The 17,514-nt window shown below is 35.8% G+C and overlaps 1 protein-coding gene and 1 pseudogene across 1 annotated transcript; one reads left to right on the top strand and one right to left on the bottom strand.

Moving 5' to 3' along the window:
* Positions 1–388: 388 nt before the first annotated feature.
* LOC127504135 (olfactory receptor 2A12-like) lies at positions 389–1,312 on the bottom strand. Its single transcript, XM_051878579.1, has one exon. The coding sequence runs from the start codon at positions 1,310–1,312 to the stop codon at positions 389–391; it is 924 nt and encodes a 307-aa protein (XP_051734539.1).
* A 4,351-nt stretch (positions 1,313–5,663) lies between these two features.
* On the top strand, positions 5,664–10,817 carry LOC127504331 (sialidase-4-like; annotated as a pseudogene).
* The last annotated feature ends 6,697 nt before the right edge of the window (positions 10,818–17,514 follow it).

The raw sequence follows: 17,514 nt of genomic DNA, 5'->3' as shown, positions 1-17,514 counted from the left end.
TTTTACAGTAAAATACTGTAATAATTTACTGTTGATTGTACAGTTATTTACTGTAATCTACAGTATGTTACTGTAAAAATACCATGCACTAAATTAAAACTCATGTTAACTCATTCCATTTGCAGAAACCGACTTCCTCAAATTGTTCGACTGCCATTTTTCTACAGTATATTACTGTTTTAATGAAAAATGGTTTGTTACTTTCAGAATTTGGCCGTTTTTTTACAGCAAGGTTTAACAGTGCATAAATGGAAAGAAGTTACAAACAAAACAAACCTATACTAAATCTGAGATATTTTGGGCTAAATTATCAATACTTCCGATACTGATGATGTATTGAGAGGTGACATGATATAATAATAAAGCAAACAGGACAAAGTATAATTCTTTATTTAATTATATTTACCCATGATTGTACACTTCTTTTACGAACCTCTTTGAGTTTTAAGACATAGATTAAAGGATTGAATAGAGGTGGCACAATAATCATCAGTAAGCTAAAAACAACATACATGTTCTCTGGGACATTGCTTGAACCATATCTGCTACACATTGTGTCAAAAAACACAGTAAAACTACAATTTATCAATGAAAATATATGTGGAACACATGTCTGCCAAAATTTCCTTTTGTTTTCTAATGATGCTTTACATGCTACAATAAGTTTAATATAAGACACTATAATTAAAGCAGTAAGACAAATATAAAATAATAAGACAACTAGTGCCATGATGTTATTAATAACCACTGATTCACATGAGAGCTTTACCATTGACCAGCTGTCACAGTATAATTTGTCAATATGATATTTACACACTGCCAACCTGTTGAACAACATGACTCCAATGAACATAGAAATAAATGGTACAGTCCAACAGAATAAGAGTAACATGCCACATGTATTTTTGTTCATCTTTGAGTGATAGTCTAAAGGTCGGCATATGGCCACATGTCTGTCATATGCCATCACTGCTAATGTAGTACACTCACACATAGCTGAACTGTATATCACAAAAGCTTGGAGCATGCACATAAAAGAAGGAATCACATATGAATCCAGTATTAAGTCATGCAGGAATTTAGGATAAAATCCTGTTGCTCCATACAAATAATTTACACACAGATTGCACAGAAAAATGTACATTGGTTCATGAAGGGCTCTCTCCAAAATAATGACCACACTGAGCCAAATGTTCACAAACAGTATCAAAGAATAAAGAACCAAAAAGCATGTGAAATATAGATGCCGATATGATTTGGAGCCTTTTGGTTCCATCAGAGTGTAGACTGTAACACAAGTCTTGTTGTCCATTTATGTTAATCCAAAAATCTGTCTCTATACAAAAATCATGGTGATTTAATGTGACCACAAGTCACTGAACAACACTAACAGCAATGATCTAGCATGAAAATATGACATCAAAAAATGATGTCTCTGATGTTCTCTATGAACACAATTAGTCCGAACACCAATTAATTGCTCATTGCTGTTGAGTTGTTACCTTGCATGTTGAAAAGACATGTTATCCATCAAGTTAGGGATATTGCTTCAAATCACACAAAACAATGATGTTCTGAAATAATAATAAAAAATGCACAAAAGACAATATTAATATCTGCTAAAATGGCTATGTTCATTTACAATCTACTCATTAGGCTTCAATATGCATTGTTGGCTGTACAGGAAATCAGATAATCAAAGTTGGATCTTAGAAAAAAAAAAAAGGCAAACAATCAGATCAACAATTCTGGAGCTGTGTATTTGTATGTGAAAAGCTGAAAGTCTTATAACATCCTTTTTCAGCTGGGAAATCATTTGAAGATGTTACAAAGCATCTTGGGATTAATTGTGGTCCTTGCAAACATAGCAATCCTTATTTTTAACTTAAAAAAATGGCAACAAAGCCAGATAACATGTTGAATTTGGTATATTATTTAGTTTGAATCATTTAGTTTCACTAATCAGCATATTAAGAAGAGAAGGAACTACCAACGTCATCTGGTCATAGCAGCAAACCACTAGATAGCTGAGCTCCGCACTAGACCACATCAACCAAGAGATGTTTAGCCAAGTCAGGAGGATGTCAACTGCACTTCATTGCTGGATCATGGACAGAACATCCACCATTTAAAATGAACAAAATCTGATCTCAGGCTTTACATTTTCCACATTGGAAAATCTCTTCTCATGAGCAAAGCATTTAGCTCTCAATTCAGTTATAAGGTCATTTTTCAGAACTAGACTTCTGAAATTTAGGAACACAGTAGGAATCAGTAATAAAAACCTATAATATTTCATTTCATGACATACTTATGGAAGCCCGTTTCCACCACTAAATAAAAAATAAAAACAGTAATTGCGATTTTTTTATCTCAGAATTCTGACTTTTTATCTCGCAATTGTGAGTTTTATCTCACAATTCTGACTTTTTTTCTCACAATTGCCTGATATAAAGTCACAATTCTGAGATATAAACTCGCAAATACCTGATATAGTCACAATTCTGAGATATAAACTCGCAATTGCCTGATATAAAGTCACAATTCTGAGATATAACCTACACTGTAAAAAAATTAATCGTAAAAAAATGGTCAATGACTGTCAGCTACGGCTGCCAAACAAAAACCTTAAAATTAAAGTAAAATATTCTAATTTAAATAAAGTGCAAAAAACTTTAACAGAAATTTTCATTAAACTTTTTTTTTTTTACAGAAAACACTGTTGTTTTACACATATATCCTAAATTGCTACTAACAGAACACAGTGACTGTAAAATGTGAATCTCTTGTATTTAATCAGAAAGAGCACACATGAATGAATGAACATATGAGCGATATGATACCGCCTCTGAAATAAAGCAACAAGCAGCATAACACCAATATTTTCTGGCTCATCCTGGACTGAAGCACAGGCTCTACTCTCCAGCACAATGGTGACCCACAAAGCAGACGATACAGAACATGAAACACTAACAGATCTCTCTAGATCTCAGCATCTTCACTTATTACAATCCAGACTTTATTTCTTTTATACTAAAGTTCCTGTTGATAATAGACCCATTTGGAGCAGACGTCACAGTTAAGTCACTTGCAGCTGTGTGCGCATAGTGGTTGCAGAAAAATAGCGGTAGCAAGTGGAGGAAAATGTGCAAAATCCAGAGAATAAGAGAAAAATTTTTGTTGTGCCTCTGGATGTCGGAATCGGAATGCAAAAAATATAGACTTCATTTTTTTATAGAATACCTTCGTTGAAGACGTCCTTTGAAGCTAAACTGTGACGTTTATGTTGCAAGTCACAGACTGGACTGATGAAACCTGCAATGATTAGTCTACTTTAAAGCAGGAATTTGATGTAAACAGTAAGTCTACATAATATTCACATATGCAGTTCATAGAGGACATACATACATACATACAGCAGTTACAGCAAGAAATAATATTTAAACCTATAACATTTTACATAGATAACTTTTAAACTTAGCCTATAACTTAGCCACACAATTCTGTTTTTCCTTCTAAGAAATGTGAGATATAAACTCAGATTTGCAAGAAATAAAAGTCAGAATTGTGAGATATAAACTCAAAATTAACTTTTTATTCTTTTATTCCGTGGCTTTCATAGACTGCTACTGATGTCGTTTTCTGCAACCTGGTAGGCTCCGCCCACAAAAAAACATCATGGCTGTTTGCAAACACCAAATTGGTCTATTAACAGAGGTTTAGATGCTGAAGTTTTATTGAAAATAATAAAATTTGAAGTCATTGTGCTGGTGGTTAGTGCTTCCTTTAGTTGGGCTCTTGACCCTTGACTCTTTAACACTAGTGTTTCTGATACACATTTGTTAAAGCAAAAAAGAAAAAAGCAAGAGAAACTCAAAACAGATAATGTTGGTCATTTTTTAGATGATGAGATAGAAAACATTTTGTCAAGGTCATGCAGACTCACACAGACATCAAAAATCAGCGTATGAATCTCAACAATGGTGACCAAAAAAAAAATAAATCAGATCAACTCTGAACGTCACAAAACAAGCTACTAAAGTCACAAAAAAGCTTAATTGATTGTCACCATTGTTGAGATTCATATGCTGATTATTGATGTCTCTGTGCTCAAAAAAAAAAGGCTTTTTCTGCATAACTTAAAAATAAGAATGCTAGGTTATCATAATGGTTTCACAACATCACAAAGTTAGTAAATCATATGAAATTAACAGTTAAAACACTCAGAAATTTGACACTATGTGATAGCAGTGAATCAGGCCACTTCATGATAACTATGTCATCAATAGCTAAAATCATCTGATCAGAGTTTTTCCTGTATTTTTTGCCATAATAAACATGCATCAGAAACACACAGTTAAAGCAGTCAGAGAAAAACTAACATAAAAAAGTCAAGGGTCAAGAGCCCAACTAAAGCAAACGCTCACCTCCATAACGGTGAAACTTTCTTTTCAATAAAACATTGACATCTAAATCTTTGTTAATTCTCAATAAGAACCTTTGTATAAAAGAAATAAAGTCTGTAATAAGTGAAGATGCTGAGATCTTGAGAGATCTGTTAGTGTTTAATGTTCTGCTGTTGCCAGTCATTTGAATCAAATCAGGAAATACCTGTAAAATAACAGTGTTTTTTTTAACATTTAAAGAAAATTTCTGTTAAAGTTTTTTGCACTTTATTTAAATTAGGATATTTTACTTTAATTTTATAGTCTTTGTTTGGCAGCCGCTGCTGCCAGTCATTGACCGTTTTTTAACGATTTCTTTTAAAGTGAAGGTATTTGATCATAGTAATTCAGGAAATACCTGTAAAATAACAGTGTTTTTCAGTTTATTTAAATTAGGATATTTTAATTTAATTCTACAGGGTTTTTTGGCTGCCATTCATTTGACTGTTTTATCATTTAACTGTTTTGTTACTGTTTAATTACTGATTATTTCTGTAATTTTACATTTGTTTGTAATTTAAGAAAATTTTCTGTAAAAAATATGTGAATTACTGTAATTTTTCATTAATGTCATAATACTTAAAATAACAGCCAAGTTGTTAATTTACATATGTTGTTTGTAATTTTACAGAGTTTTGAGTATAATTTAAAAGAAAAGAAAATGACCGTTAAAAAATCAGTTATTTTCCGTAAAATTTGGATTTTATTTTACAGTGGTGGCTTCTTTCCAGCACAGTGCCTCTGCCCCTAGTACTCGGAGGGGGACACTGCTCCTCTCTCCAAGAACTCATTCCTGGCAAAGGAGCAGAGAACTCAGGAGGAGCCTGGACCCGGCGAGGGATATATTTCTTAATGGCAGCCTACTGTGTTCTCGGCTCTCTAAACTTTTCCACCACCTTCTTAACAGCAGTGCCAAAAAGTCCAGTGGCTGAGACAGGGGCATGAAGGACGATGGTTTTATCACACTCCTTGATGTCCGACAGATTAAGCCACGGGTGCCTGTCCATTGCCACTATAGACCGACCAATGGAGCGGGCTGCCTGCTTGGTGACACAAAGAGCCAAATCTGTGACTATACACAGTTCGGAGACCACCCCAGAGGATAAACTCTCACCCTGGTCCAGGTCATTGAGCAGGTCTGCCTGGTAGGCCTGCAGGACTGCCATAGTGTACAGAGTCCCATCAGCCTGACTGGCTGCTGCAAATGCTTTGCCCACAATGCCTAAATGGGAGCCTCCAGTGGTGAGGATGTCCCTGGGGAGAGATAGTTTGTTAAATTCCCTTCTACCCAAGGCATACTCCAGTAACTCTTCTCACATAGCCCCTCCACATTTGGATAACTTGAAGTCGAATGAACCACACAAGCAGCGTATGGATGTCTCCACAAACCTGACACCTCAGTGTGCAGGTCCGGAGAGAAAAGGAAGGCTCAGCAGAGCTGGGCACTTCTGACCCGCAGATATAGCACTGCAGTGGAAGTAGGCTTACATTAGTTATTAAATATCTAATGTAATCACATGGAATGATTTTAAAATTACATTCTAAACACTCCTAATTCAAGCTGAAAGTCTTTGATCTACAACTATAAGGTTATTCAAATAATTCTCGGTAACACTTTTTTTAGGGTCCAATTCTCACTATTAACAAAGACTTCTTAAAGGGACTTTGCTATTAACTATTTGCTAATTAGCATTGGCTGCTTATTAGTACATATAAAGCATATATTAATGCCTTATTTTGCATGACCATCTTCCACATCCCTTAATCCTACCCAATTCCTGCCCAATACCAACAACTACCTTACTAACTATTAATAAGCAGTAATTATGAGTTTATTGAGGCAAAATTTGTAGTTAATAGTTAGTTAATAGTGAGAATTGAACCCTAATCTAAAGTGTGACCTAATTTTCCATTAGCTGACACGCACAGTTACGTAATACATACTTTGTGAAGAGGGATAATTTTACAAACATTATAGGTTGTTTGTCTCACAGCATTAGACACTGTTTACCAGGTATTAAGCTGCCCTGAGAGGAGAATAAAGAGAACCAGAGGTCATTAACTATTATGGGTTTGATAATTGTCCCCCTTGAGCCATAATTTCTCCGACTAGTCCCAGATGTGAGAGCCACAGGACATACCACAGTCCTAGTGATGACAGTCAAGTCACAATCTCTGACCATCCTCATTATAATTTTGCTAGTATTTTGCTAATTTTGGATTTAAGGGCGATATGGTATTTTTCTTCAATTTTTCTTCACATTTGCTCTCAGAAACCATATTTCATTTTCTCATTTTCTCTCAGAAACCAACATACTGCAGAATCTGACATTAAGAGTTCTCTAAAACCATATGCAGCATTCATAAAAAAAACTTGATTTTCAATTGTGATTTTCCTAATTTGATGAAGTAGCTATATGAAATGGAGAGCATATAGAGACTTCTGCTTGCTTTGCAGATTTTTATCCTGAGAAAAAAGTCCACAGTAAACTTACATCTCTGAGGTATGAAGTCTGTAATCGAACTAAAATATTTTTAAAAAATCTACGTTTTCCATTAAATTACTCTAAGACCAAAGCTGTTACATTTATTTCATAGTTCTGTTCTTTTACTATAATGTCAATAGTCAAGTCAAGTCACCTTTATTATGTTTCAAATCAGCTTCAAAGTGATAAACAGGAAAATAACAATCAATGATGCAAACTTCATCAAATCGATAATATTACTTAATATTAAGTGTCTTTAAACCCCAACTAAGCAAGCCAAAGGCGACAGTAGCAAGGATCCCAAATTCCATCAAGTAACAGAAGTCAAGTCAAGTCAATTTGTAGATAAAACTTAAATGAGATTTCAGTTAAGCTTCCCAAGCAATGAAGAAGCAACATATTTGTCACTGTGCATAGGCAAAAGTACTGAACCTATCAGAACACATCAATTGACCCTTCGCAAAGAAAAAACTGTTCACCGGTTCTTTTACGCTCCGACGTAATGACGTCATCCGCGATGACGTCGCCTATCGCGGGCCGGGATGAAAAAACACTTAACACATTCAAATATATAAAGTCAGTAATCATAACATCAGTCAACTAAAACATCATTATAATCTGAAACGTTTCTTACCATTTAATTTTGCATCTAAAGCATCCATATAGCTACAGGTAGTGATGTGCAAACGAAGTTTTACAGTTATAAAGTGAATAAATTAGTCTTCCATCAGCGCAGAAACCATGATCCCCTTACATTACGATTTATTTGTAATTACATAAACTGACGTTTCGCCAGATTGGCCCCTCATTCGAGTCCTCTCATAGCATCAGTTGTCCTCATTAACCGCGGTGCTATGACAGTCATTACTGTTCTGTAGCTTCAGATCACACGCTGAATCACGCATGCGCAGTATCATCAGCTCATCGGTTCTCAAATCGGACACGTCCGAAAGAAGCGGTTCTCGGTTGTGTACTGGTGATCCGAAAACCGTTGCAACCGATTCTACTCGAGAACGAGATTGAGATTCGAGAACCGCGAGAGCGATTCAAAAGGAGTCGCTTGTTTGCTCGCTGTAGTTTGATTATGTCATTTTTTTATCTTTATATCACCACCTTGTTTAGAAATTAAATAAGCTGTAAATGGATTATTTATGAAACAAATAAATGTTTAGTTTGATAGTTTTACAAACAATTAATTGTTTCCAATCTTTAAAAAAAATAACTTGAAAGCACAACTGCACAACTTTTACTATATTGCTTTTTAAATAACATTAATATAGAAAAATAATTTTGTAGAACTATTTCTGAACATTATAATTGATCTGTCTACAAAATATTATGTTCAAAATATTATGTTATTAATCCGTTATGGTGTATTTGGAAAAGCACAATAAACTTTTTGTATTTTGAAAGTCATAAATATTTCCAGTATGTTTTATATTATCACACTTTTCGATATTCAACAAAACTTGACTAATGTACTTTTCGTTCTCTTGAAAAATTACACGCATGCGCAGTATCATCATCTCATCGGTTCTCAAATCGGACATGTCCGAAAGAAGCGGTTCTCGGTTGTGTATTGGTGATCCGAAAACCGTTGCAACCGATTCTTGACTCGAGAACGAGAACGTTGACAGGCCGTGTACGTTCGTTCGTGTACTCTCGTTCGTGTACGCCGCACATGCTCACTCATATCAGCTGCTCTGCTGCTCGTGCTCATCATCATTTCTCTCTTTACAGCAGGTTAAGTCAGTGTAGCCTACTGTTGGAGTAACTGAATAACTCCGAGATATTGGTTTATTTCGAGAGGTAGTGTCAGGCACGTCAAAAAGTGAGTAACTTTAGTAATTTGTGGATTAGTGTTTGCTTACTTGAGATGCGAACTGATTGGAACGATTCAGACCGGTTTGGTAAACTGGTTCGACCGGTTCACTGAAAAGAACTGGTTAAAAAGAACGATTCGTTTGCGAACCGGACATCACTACAAGTTTGATTTCGGGTAGCAGTAAATGGGTAGCCTAGTCTGCAGCGTACTTTCACTTTTGTAGCAGAAAAGAGCATTTCTGTGAGTATGACGTTCATTCATGCGGTATCATATTAACTTTGCGTCACATTGCTATTTAGTTCTGGCTGCTGTACGCTTTAAAAGCCAGCTACAGCTAGTCCCCGAAAAACAACGCCAGAAAGTTTTGCTGAAAGTAACTCTTGTCTCAAGGCAGCAAGCATCGAACCGTCACTTTTGCTTTCAGGTTGTTATCATTTACTTAAATTATTTGTTGTGCATGTGCTTCGTGGTAAGGTAAGCATTGTGATTTAAGCAATGACTGCTTGTAATTTAATCCAAGTAAGGGAAATACACACGTTGCACAATTCAGTCTCTCTATGGATATGGAAAGAATCGCCAAATGAAGGAAGGACAGGGTACAGCAAAAATATTCGATGCACTCCTTCATTAAACAAGCCCTCTATAAGACTTCACCACATCGGTGCTAATATAAAAGCGGAAAACTGCAGACGACACAGATGCAGATGTCCTTGTGATGAGAAAAGGAATATGGAAGGATGGAAGAGTTGAGATGAGACTTTATATTAATATTTACATTACTGTTTAGTCTTGTACATTATTACATAGTTCTCTCGAGCTTCAGTATTAATAATAGGCCTGTAATAATCTTGCAATGTTGCTACGGCAAATGTTTTGTACATTTTAATGTACGCTTTTTTTCTTAGTGGATGTTTCAAGGTAATATACAGGTATAATTATAAAATAATTTCAACTCAAATCAATATTTCATGTCCATTTATTTGGTGAGTAGCATATAATGAGCATAAACTTTGCATTTTAATACAAAATTTGCACACACATTTTTAATAAGAACTGACTACTATTATTATAATGTTTATTATTATTATTTTATAATGATTTTTTTTTTTTCAGTGGAATGATGGTCATGAGTTGCTCACTTCAGCTTGTCAACCAAACCACCGCAGCATGAATCCATGTCCGGTCTATGAGAGAGATTCCAAGACCCTCTTTCTGTTTTTCATCACTGTTCCCGTTGGGGTCTCTGAACACAAACAAATACATAAAAATAAGAATCAGGCACGACTTTGTTATATAACCAGTAAGGACACTGGCAAAACCTGGAGACATATTACAGACTTGACAGCAGATGTGATCGGTGAGCAGGTGAAGGACTGGGCCACCTTTGCTGTTGGACCAGGACATGGTGTTCAAATGAAGAGCGGGAGACTGATTATCCCGGCCTATGTGTATCCTTGCCACTCACTCAACTGTAAGCCCACATCACGTGAATTTGCATTCTACAGTGATGATAAAGGAAGCACTTGGCATGCAGGAAAACGTATGGATGGTGAGTCTTGTGAGTGTCAGATGGCTGAGATCATAGACGACAAAGGTAACAGCACACTGTACTGCAATGCTCGAAGTACATCTGGCTACAGAGTCGAGGCTCTAAGTGAGAGTAACGGAGAAGCTTTTGAAAAGCCTTCATCTGCACGTAAGCTGATAGAGACCGGACATGGCTGCCAAGGAAGTGTGTTTAGTTTTGCCCCGATCAAGCACCTGAAAAAACATGGCTACTCTATTGCCATCCAACCAATCCAAGCAAGAGAACGTGCCTTGGTGTCTACTTGAATAAAACCCCGTGGGATGCCTCTGAATGGGAGGATTGTAAATTAATCATCCATGATGGTCCAAGTGGATACTCTGATCTGGCTCAGTGTGGGGATGGAAAACACTTTGCCTGTCTCGTGGAATGTGGAGAGATAAGTGAGTTTGAAGGGATAGCCTTTGTCCTTTTTAAACTCTGTGACATTATTTAGGCCAAGGGCGCTGAATGAGACAGCAAAGAAAGCAAAAAAGTTATTTTCTTTTAGTTTGCAAATGATTAAATTACTGCTAAAAAATAAATGGACAAGTACTCACAAAATTGATATTAAATATTCCAAAATATGAAGATATACACTGCAGTTCAAAAGCTCAGTAGGTTTTTTTTTTTAAAGAAATTAAACTTTTATTCAGCACGGGTGCATTAAATTAATAATAATAAAAAAAACACTTTTACATTGCAAATAAATGCTGTCATTTATAAGTTTTATTAATAAAAAAAATCCCGAAAAAAAGTATTATGTTTTTTTTCCACAAGAATATTAAGCAGCACAACTGTTTTCAACATTGCTAATAATAATAAATGTGACACTTAAGACTGCTGTGGCTGATGAAAAATCAGCTTTGCCTTCACAGGAATAAATGATATGTTAAAATATATTAAAATGGAGAACAGTTATAATTATAATAAATGATCACAATATTACTGTTTTTACTGTATTTTTTATCAAATAAATGCTGTTTTGGTGATCATAAGAGACTTACCAACCCCAACAGTAGTGGTCATCAAAATACTTTCTGATGTATTGTCATCTAGCCAAAAATATCCAGAAATAATAATGCAAAGCAGTTTTGTGTCATTATTCCATTTTGTTGTTATTTTCAGTTTTTTTCTTTTGCAAAACTACTTAGCCAGCTTCTTTCCTCACTACCGTGACAGTTCTTCTTCCAACCCTCTATCACCTCATCTTATGCTTTATTTATTTTTAGTTGTTACACATTTATTTTAAGTAGTCCTTTATTAGTGCTTGAGTTGAGTCTCAAACCTCTATCTTGGACAGCATGACAAATCTGTTTGCAAACTTGTGAAATAAAAGTGAATGCAACCCTTGCATGCCTCTGGTTGGTATCTGTCATAGTTGAGCGTCCATAAGGGTCCCAGTGGATGCTCACAATTGATACAGTGTGGGGTTTTTTGTTCTTAGCAGCAGTAAAATGTGCAAGCAGTAGTTTTAATACAGATTTTACAAGTTTTACTAATGTTATGCTACCTCTTGAAATCCTTAAGCACTTTTAGAAAAAAATAACTATAGGGAAACAGTAACTGTTGCTTCTGCTCATTCTGCTGTATCACACCTTTTCAATTCTTTAGTATTATTTGAGTGCTCAGTAAAGATAAGATGTTGTGGTGTTTTGATCAATTTGTGCAGGGCTGTGACTGTCAAGGTGGAGACCATATTCATTTTTCACATGAGAGCTAGTTATCTCAGTGTTTATAGTTCATGCACCTAACATGCATTTGACAAGTGTAGGCTCATAAATCATTTAATAATTATTCTCTAATTTTTCCAGATACACCAAATATCGCCATCATAAACTTATTACACAGATTGGAATGAAAACTGAAGTCCTCAACTAATGCTTTCCCCACCTAGTCCAGTAAACATGATGAATTCATCTGCAGTTATTAGAAAGGGCGGTAACTTGGAAGATCACCAGATATTTGCTGGACGATAGTCATATTACATGTAGTTGATTGGAATGTAACAGTTACATAAAACAGAATAAAACAAAAAATCAAGTAGAGCTTTTTTTTTTAAGTCCAACACAGTCCTTATTGATGTGGAGTTCTTTTAAGGGTTGGGGGACGTTATTTGGTGGACCTTCAGGGAACATTCAGGACGTTCTGGGAATGTTTAGGGGACTATTAGGATGTTCTGATAAATTCCCACATGTCCTCTATGTAACGCTCTCGCACGACCGTAAAATAACCAAATTAGAACGTCCCCCTAAACTCATATCGGGAACGTTATTAAATGACCAACAGAGGACCGTGTGGGAACGTTCTGTTAATGTCCCAAATGTCCTCTTTGTAACGTTCTTATGTGACCATAAAATAACCAAAATGGAACATCCCCCTAGTCAACTGCAGCACTTTAATTACACGTCAAAAATTGAGTAACTTTAGTAATTTGTGGATTAGTGTTTGCTTACTGGAGATGCGAACTGTTTGGAACGATTCAGACCGATTTGGTGAACTGGTTCGACCGGTTTGTCGACAGACAAGACAGAGCAGGTTATTTCTGATGTTAAACAAAGTCCCAGCTTTCAAACTGTGTAATTGTTTAAGAAATTCGAACAATAAAAACCGTTTTGTGGCTCTTTAATGTGTCGTGACAGATTGCTGTAGTACCTCAGCTCAAGCAGCTCGTGAACTGATCATCTCTTCTTACTAGTTAATTTGTAGCATCAAATAAACATGAATGAACATGAGAAGGAATGTTGTTTCAAATGTGGAAAGACGTCAGTACACACCATTTTTCAAATTCAAGTCCACCGAGGTTAATCTTCTAACTCCTGCTGCTTTGTCGGACAAAATGGCGGATTCAGGCGTTATGATTGGTTAGATCGCTTGTCAATCAAACTCCCGTCGAAGGGTTAGTTTCATCACACATTTGCACTCACAGGCCTTGCTGGTAAGAAGTGAGGTCAGGAAACCAGTTGAATGAGAACTGATGTTCTTCTGGCAGAGCATATGGTAGCAGCACGGCTCATTAGGTATAATTACAGTATAAAAAGATCATTGCTGTGATATTTTCTCAGACTGTAGGTTTTTAATAAACCTTTGTGAACAGAAGAAGCCATTAATTCACAATAAACAAAGATTAAAATAATAATAATGATAAAAGTCTACCATAATAACAACAAGCTCTTTGATGTAGTTGGGGAGTTCCTTTTGTCCAGTCAATTTCTGGTTTAAAGTCAATCATTTAAGTAACCTTAACATAAATGTTTGGGATTGGGTTAATAATTTAATAAGCAGGACTTTGAAACATGAATAATAAAAGTTAATAATAAGATAATTGTTGGTTCAGGGCAGATGCATATGATCTTCAATGGATATTCTTGTAATAGCTGAAAAAAAATTGCAATATTACTAAATATTATTAAAGACATACAGCTGATATTACAAGGTTAAAGAGGATTACAATATATTTGTTATTAAAGAAATGTTGAATGTATGTAATACAGTAGAAAAAGACTTGATGACTGATTAAAGACTTATTAAAATAGCCAGCAACAGTTGCTCACAAACATCTGTGGTCATGTTTAATGCCTTTGAGAAAACAAAGATGATTTTGAAACTAGATAAACATGTTAATTAGGGGTCATTATTTCTCAATACACATAAATTCCCAGGGAGGCAATTTAAAGAAACCACTGATGAGTCTGAAGTACAAGGTCAACAAACTGAGCCCAATGGACAGCGCAAGAGACAAAAATCACACTGTAAGACCATAATGACCTCCCTAAAGAGGACTGGTTATTGTAATACTATATGCAAATAATGCATGCAAACACTGATGCAATCAAAACAACATTATTTTTAACATTTTGAATTGTTCACAATAATATCTATAGTATGCATTTAGAAAATAGGTTGAATGTTATAATACAAGATAGGTTTACTTGATTATCTATACATCATTTTTAAAAGAAAAATTGTGTTAAAATGTGAGTATACATGTTATGCATTTTATGTAAGTAGTTTGCTATACTGTTATAAAGATCTCACTGATTTACATTAGAAGCTATCAGAATTTCATCTTACTTTTTGGCCATATAAATGTCAGCAACTGCAGCAATTTGCACATTTTTGATCAGTTTGGGCCTATGAATAAAATGCAGGTGTTTTTTCCTCTTCTGAGTATTTTCTCCAATATATTTCTGACTACTATCATGCAGGCTTTACATGATTAATAAGCATTCTTTAAAAAAAAAAAAATCAGTTTTAGTTTGTGTAGTGGGTTCATTTATTTAGTTATTTTGTTTGGTGACGACGTCACGGAAGAATGTGTGTTGCGAACTTCCGTTCGAATTAGTTGTATGGCGTGGAGACACGGCTTGGAGCTGTGTGTCTCTTATTTAACAAACTGGGCAGCATGGTCGTTTAACTTGTGATATGATGTGTCTTAAATAGAAAACACTGTGGAGCAGACTTCCCAGGGAGCTAATCACATATTAGACCACTGTTTTTCCCAGTATTGAATGTTTGTATAATTGTCTCGGTTTTTTGTTTTGTTTGTTTTTTTCTTCCTATTGATTTAGTTGGGTGAACGTTGTGTTGTTTATTTGTTTCTGGTCTTTATTTTCAATTGACGGATTTACTTATTTGAATATTGTATTATTTGTTTTTGGTTATGTGAATTTATTTTTTCTTTTTTTTTTTATGTGAGTGACTTTGTTGTTTTAACCTTTTATAGTTTATTTGTTTTGTTTTCTTTGTTTCTTTGAGGGGCCTTGTATTTGGCTAGACGGTTATCCCCAGCTATCAGGGTGTGGTGTGATGCAGTGATAATAACACTATTGGTTGATTTGATTGATGGTTGTATATTACATTACACGTGTGGATGTGTTACAAGTTTTCATGGTTGTACTAGAAATAGCTGAGGCGGTTACTTACAGCCTAAGAGAGCCAATTTGGTCCCCTCATTGTTGCCATTTTGTTTGTATGTTGTTTTTTTGGTTTTGTATCTTATTTTGATTTTGTTTATTGTTTCGGTTTAGGAATTGTTTTTCTTTTTACAATAAATAAAGAGACCATGTACTATACCACTGCCTATATATATTCATTTAGTTGAATAACTTGAGTGGGTTCATTGCCCCTATTGGGTATATACAGGTTGGTGTTTGCCAGCCCTGTTATATTTGTAATTTACATATTGTATTTAAAATACACAAATGCATATAACTTTGTTTTAAGTCAAAACAGACCTGTCATATTTCACTTAATCAATAAAGATGGATGAAATTTCTATTATTTGTAAGTATTGTATGAAATCTTTTAAGAAAATGATCAACATATAATGCAAGACCATGAGTTTCCGTAATGCAGCACCATACAGTATCTTACTTAGATAACAGACATGCTCTTCACAGGCCTCTATGACCTCAAAAAAACGTTTGAAAAATTCAGACCCCAGGTCAGAAAACACATACCCCCGGTTTCACAGACAAGGCTTAAGCTATAGTCCCAGACTAAAATGCATGTTACAGTGTATAGCTACTGTAACGGAGCTGGACTCAGGCAGGGATCCATATGCAAAGCTTTATTAAAAGTGAGCGTGGTCGTACAGGCAGGGTCAAACGGGAACAAACAGGAACAGCAAGGGACAGGCAGAATCGTAGTCAGGATACAGGCAATGGTCAGGACAGGTAGATATCACTCATAGAACAGAATACCAGGCAAGGATTAAAGGCAGGCAGCAACGGGTCGATAACGGGTAACAGGCAGGAACGGGAACAGACAGGATAATAAACGCTCAGAAATGCAACAACAGTTAACAAGACTTCGCAAAGAGGTGGTGTGTGAGTGAGTCTTAAATAGTCCAGATAATAGGCTACAGGTGTATGTGGCAAATGATGATTGGTGTGGAGTGTGCATGTGACAGGCAGGGAGGATTATGGGAAGTGTAGTCCAGGAACTGACAGGAATCGTGACATAACGCCGGCAGGGCAAGGCGCTCGGGCTCTGGAGCGGACTCAATGGCTGGAACGACCCCTATGTTCACAGACACTGGAGGGGCGGCCATCTTGCCCGTGGGCACTGGCGAAGCGGGCATCTTGTCCATAGCAACCGGCGAGCTTGAGTGCGTATATACACACGGCGAGCTTGAGTGCGTATATACACACACACACAGAGAATACAATGGCATGTTATTATTTAGATATTAAAATTATTATTATCATAATTAGATATCTTTGCAACAAACACAGAAGAGACAAGCATTATTTCTGGCATCTGTAGCCCGAATATCATTGCATGTCCTTTGCTTTGTATAATAATAATGTATACAGCTTGAAAGAAGAAAGAGAAAAAAACTCTTTACATGTGCTCGCGCTCATAACCGCTGAACATCTGAACACAAACAATGATCAAATGCACATTGACAGATCTTCCACCGTCTGTTCTCTAAAATGTAATCAAATATTTCTGCAGACGCGTGTAAACTGGTTAACTGTCTAGGCAAAGGCGTTAATTTTCAAGACGAACAGTTCGCCGGCACCGCCACTGCGCAATATGTATGCTAACCGCGAAATACTGCGGGACATCGGGTGTTCATTCCATACTCTTTGAACAGTAGTAACTTATTTAATGAATAAATTAGGATATATGTCCAAAAACCGGTAAAGAAATGCTACATACTTTGTAGTAGTGTTATCGTGGCGTAATAATCTGTTTGGTTGTAAAATGTAGTCTATTGGCTGTATGAAATGAAATCGATACCTGTGGAATTGTTCACAGACAGCATACGCAGTTCAACTAATAAAGATCTTCATCGCTGGCAAGCAATAGGATGCATTTGCAGATTTGCTTTTAATTGACTGTAGATCCACTGCCACTGCCAGATTTTTCATTAGAAATGTACTCAAGTTAAAGTGAAAGTACCCACATTTAAATCACTCTTAAAAGTACAAATTTTCCAAAAAATACTTAAGTAAATGTAACGAAGTAAATGTACTTTGTTACTACCCACCTCTGCTTCCATGATGCCTCCCCAGATGGAATCCATTCATGGTTTTCCTTGTGTAACCGGATTTGTTGTGTAATATCCACGGTTTCACAGACAGGGCTTAAAGGGTTAGTTCACCCAAAAATGAAAATAATGTCATTAATTACTCACCCTCATGTCGTTCTCCACCCCTAAGACCTTTGTTCATCTTTGGAACA

Source organism: Ctenopharyngodon idella, chromosome 21, assembly GCF_019924925.1.
Source record: "Ctenopharyngodon idella isolate HZGC_01 chromosome 21, HZGC01, whole genome shotgun sequence".
Taxonomy (NCBI): Eukaryota; Metazoa; Chordata; class Actinopteri; order Cypriniformes; family Xenocyprididae; genus Ctenopharyngodon; species Ctenopharyngodon idella.
Note: the sequence above shows the minus strand (reverse complement) of the source record. Positions and strands in the feature narration are given on the sequence as shown.